At 30.9% G+C, this 5123-nt stretch overlaps 1 protein-coding gene across 1 annotated transcript; it reads right to left on the bottom strand.

The window, feature by feature from the left end:
• Positions 1 to 2210: 2210 nt before the first annotated feature.
• On the bottom strand, positions 2211 to 4580 carry LOC143546019 (uncharacterized). Its single transcript, XM_077037773.1, has 6 exons — positions 4079 to 4580; positions 3653 to 3964; positions 3280 to 3510; positions 3088 to 3236; positions 2745 to 2897; positions 2211 to 2363 (listed from the first exon to the last, which is right to left on the bottom strand). The coding sequence occupies exons 1-6, from the start codon at positions 4578 to 4580 to the stop codon at positions 2211 to 2213; spliced, it is 1500 nt and encodes a 499-aa protein (XP_076893888.1).
• Between the last annotated feature and the right edge of the window lie 543 nt (positions 4581 to 5123).

Raw genomic sequence — 5123 nt, forward strand, 5'->3', positions numbered from 1 at the left:
AAAAAAAACACTCAGGTGTGATTTTGATGTTTATAGGACACGTTTTATAATTTTGGCTATACTTATTGACGGAGTTTGTATATTATTCTACTAGGGTATGACCCGCGTGACACGCGGGTGAAAGAACATGTCACTACAAATAATAAATTTAAACATACGGTCAAATTAACATAATACTTGTTCATAGTTTGTTACAAAATTATTATAAAATTACATTGTCTATAGATTCAAACTTCAAATTACAATAACATAAATTAAACCGTACCACCAAAAGATAATAACAAAAACACTAAACATGTTGTTGATATTAAAACATCAGCAAAGTCTTCAAAAGTTATACCAACACAAACTTCAAATTCCTAAACACCTGAAAATTTTTAAAAACAAAACAAAATTTCATTAAAATTAATTTAACATAACAACATGTTTAATAATTAATAACATCTAAGCATTACAAAGTCGTTATGTACAAAATACAAAGCTAAAGTTCATAAATATCATTGTTAGTAAGTCTAAAAAAATGTTGTCAATATAATTCTTTTATTAAATCTATGAACAATACAATCTAAAGTATTAATATATTACCTTCTACTTCCTCATCGGACAACAAACTTTCGGGATAACAATCATAATCACTTTCATAGTGTAAAGAGGTGTTTAACATCTACTACTTGTATTAAATATAACAAAAATACGAAAAGAGTTATATTTTACCTTAATGTTCGTCATCAGACTCAAAATTGTCAGGAAAATCTTCATAATCACTCTCATAGTTAGAACATTCTTCTAACCATTTGACCTTCGAACTAACCTCAACTTCCAACTCAAGATGCGCAAATTCTTTTCTTGCATTCGCTAACTTTAACACGTCAAGCGATCTCAACATCACCAAATCATCACACGACAATAGTTGTTTCGGCTTAAAATTCTTATACTCTCCATTCTCAAACCAGATAACAACCTTGTTTTGATAAGGGTAAAATAACCACTCCCTTACATGTTCATAAGGTAAACCCCATTGATAAAGATCATGAAGGAAATGATATAAAACATTTATCAAATTTGTTTCTTGTTGACATGGCAAATTCTTCCTAAGACCGATTTGATGTATTTGATGTTTAAACTGATTATCGAACAACATGACTAATTCAATCTTATCTTTTTCTAACGTTACTAAATCGCTAAATACAAATTGATACTTACGGAATACTTTACAAAACCTCCAGTTCATAATCGTAGCCATTCTCGGAGTTTAGTTATCTTGACAAACTTAGTATTGTTAAAGAAGAAGAAGATGAAGAGGATTAAAATGGAAAATTATAAAATAAGAAGTGACGGTTTGATTTTTTCAAGAAACTTAATCATGAAATCTATCTAGTAATTATAATGTATAATTAGCCTATAGTTAATAATATTTAATTAGATAGTATGATAAATATCTTAAATAATTTAAATTAAAAAGTAAATATTCAAAAGGTATGTTATAAAACGAATTTTAAACATACATGTTTATATCCAGAAAATTTGTGTATAATATTAAAATTAACAAATTATTTATAATTAAATAAAAAATTAAATACAGGATACCAAAAAATTATTAAAGAAATAAAGTTAAGTAGTAAAGTATAGAACAAAATAAATTACATTATAACCATTACATTTATTATGAGATTCCAAATTTAATTACATAGCAAATTTAAACAATTAACATTCTATGTTTCCAAATATCTCCTTGTAAACAACATTTGTTGTTTTATTTGTAAGCTTTGATTCTTTGTCGAGTATCACTAACTTAATACCATCTCTAGTCTTCACTCTTGACAAAGCAACATAAAGCTGACCGTGAGAAAATACTGGATCTTTAAGATACAATCCAACTCTTGACAATGATTGACCTTGACTCTTGTTGATTGTCGTGGCAAAACATACGGATATTGGAAAATGTCTTCTTTTTAATCTGAACGGAAGTTTTTATCAGTTGGTGTAAGACTTACTCGACTAATTAGAGTGCGATATCCGATATTCGTACCAGAGACAAATTTTGCTTCAATTACACGCCTACCGAGACTAACAACTTGAAGGCGCGTACCATTGCACAAACCCTTTTTGTGATTAATATTCCTTAATAGCATGATCGGAACACCAACTTTGAGGGCCAATCTATGATTAGGCATTCCTAACATCTTTAAACCATTTAACAAATCAGAAGATTACAACTGTGGATCAAAATCCTCAAAAAGGTCTTCACATTCAGCTAAACTGTCGGAACTTAGATACTCTACTTCTTCACAAGGAAAGAGGTCTAACATACGTTCATTAATTTCTTGAACGACCTCATTCAAAGGTGCCAACAGTGCACGAACCTGAAAGTAAGTAAGTTCGTTGAGTCTATTTAATATATTAGGATAGACAAACCTTATTAAATCACCCATCGAATCTACTGAGTTCAATATAAAAAGATCGTCGGGAATATCAATAACCGCCTCTCCGTCATTTGGACCGCCAACTTATCCTTGGCCTATGTCTAATAGCCAATCAGCAAGCTCTGTAATATTTTGAATGTCTGAAGATCGACATCCAACTGTAAGCCTCATGTTCTTAGTTAGTTTAAGAACTTTACATTTTGACCAGATATAAGAAGAATTGATGTAAGCATTGACACATTCACTTCTTGTACCGTTGGTTACTACAGGCAAAATTTGGCGAAAATCACCACAAAAAACAACAACCTTACCTCCAAATACCGGTTCTGATTTATTGGCAGAATCACCATTCATAACATCGTTTAAAGTCCTGTCCAACGCTTCAAATGCATGCTTATGAAACATCGGTGCCTCATCCCAAATTATTAGGCATGTCTTTTTCAATAATTCATATACGTCGGTATTTCCTTTAACCTAATTTATGAGATAATAAAAACACATACACAAATTAAGATATTTAAATGTAATTTGATATTAAAACAACAGATAAAGACATATATACTAAAAAAATGATTAATATAAAATTAACATAAAGTGAGTGGTAATATTACCGGACAAATTGAATCTTCGGTCAAATTAATAGGTATTAAAAATCTCGATGTGCGGTTCTTCCACCCTCCAAAAGCAAAGAAGCTATACCGCTTGAAGCAACATTCAACACAACTTCTCCCTTTGACTTTATCGATGCAGATAAAGTTTTCCATAAATAAGTTTTTCCAGTACCGCCGTAACCATAAACAAAATAAACTCCACCTTTTTTTATCAATCAAAGTACTCATTATTTCATTATAAACACCTCGTTGTTTATCTGTTAACGAATCAAACAGATTATTAAATTCGTTATTCATGGTCTCGGTATCATATGAGAGCTCTTCCACCATTAATGGATTAGTTTCTCTTGAAATTGTCTCCATATCTGGAAATGGCATTTGTTTATATCTTCTAAGACTGGAGTTGTTTGAAATTAGAAAATTTTCAATTTCCAGGAGTGCTAGGTTTTTTAACTGTTCTTCATTAAGAATCAAACCTTAAAATAAATAAAATAGTAATATAATTCAATATTTAAATTATATTAATGGATATTGGATATTTGCAATAATTGAAATAATTATAAAAATGAGTAAATCGTACCGGGGTTATTTTGATCTTCTTTTTTTTGTATTGTATACCGTCAACTAACAGTTGCCAAGTGCTTTCCCAAACAAAATGAGGTCTAGATAAACTATAAGTAATCAACATTGTAGCAAATAAATTTCTTAAATAATATCCAGTAGAGGTATGACTTGCTTCTTCAATGGCTTCTATGTATTCCTTATCATCATCTAAAAGACCTCTTTTGTAACATGCATCTCGAAAAGTTTCACACACAACTCCATCAACAGTTTGAATGTCTTCAAAACATTCTAGGCCTCTAACCTTATTTAATAATATTCTTAGATAGTAAGCCTCGTCGAATGCGGGTGGAACAGCATGAACTCTACCTATTGCAAAACCCCTTAGGCGAGGTTGCCATTTACGTAACTATTTTTTCCAGACATACTTTGTTGGAAACTCTGCGTATGTGAGAGTTTTTGAAAGGTCATGGTTCTTATTACATTCAAACCAGCCGGTAAACATCGAAGAAGCATTAGTTGTCTTGTTTAAAATATCTTCAATATCTTCGTTAGCACCATATATTACCTGTTTCTCACCGGGTAAATGAAAAGCAAGTCTCATAACAAACGGAATCCTATAATGCACATCAAATGAAAATATCCTCCATGTTGCCTCGCATGCAGAGACATATCTACAATCATAAAACACTTTGATTTCATCTAAATTAGGATTTGGGTTATCACCATTGTTATTTTGTACAAGAGAAATTGTTGCTCGGTCTGGACCCTTATTAATGTATTTGAACAAATACTTTATCGATCCATATTGATTACACCACTCAACATTAATATGTGCTTGAAATTGTTTTAATAAAGTCTTGTTGTATGGAACAACAGTTCTGTTATCCATCATTATATCTGACTTGACAACATATTTCCCGTCATCTCTTCTCTTGTATACCGGAAAACCTTGCGAATCAATAGCCGTCTCATCATTAAACATTTTTGGGAAACCTTTGGAGCATTTTTTGTTTACCATGCACATGCACTTCGGATTAGCATCACACACGGACCGTGAATCATATGATCAGATACAAGCTTGTATAGGTCTGGATCACTGTCTTTGTTTGGAATCTCAGCAGAAATAAATTTATCAACATCTTGTGGATTATGAATCTTGCTAGATGGATGCATAAATATGCAAATATGAGCATGCGGTAGCCCCCTTTTTTGAAACTCTATCGTGTAAACAACTGCAACATACATAATAAAAGTAAATATTACACAAGTTTTAATAGGTAAACAAATAAAATGTTTATTTAAATTGAATTTCAAGTCTATAGAAAGTAAAATATTAAAGTAGATCATGTTTATAAATTTATACTCATCAAATAAAAGAAATTTACCTGCTTGAACCTTTCCAAACAAAGATTTATCCTTCACCAATTTAATCATTGCATCAAGTTTGACCTTAAATAGCCGACATAAAATATCAGGTCTATCCTCCGACTTTAATGTTGTATCCTTAAGAAATCTTTTAACTTCT

The sequence above is a fragment of the Bidens hawaiensis genome, unplaced genomic scaffold, assembly GCF_021521415.1.
Source record: "Bidens hawaiensis isolate Kalapana, Puna unplaced genomic scaffold, B.hawaiensis_p1.1 tig00014159_1, whole genome shotgun sequence".
Lineage (NCBI taxonomy): Eukaryota > Viridiplantae > Streptophyta > Magnoliopsida > Asterales > Asteraceae > Bidens > Bidens hawaiensis.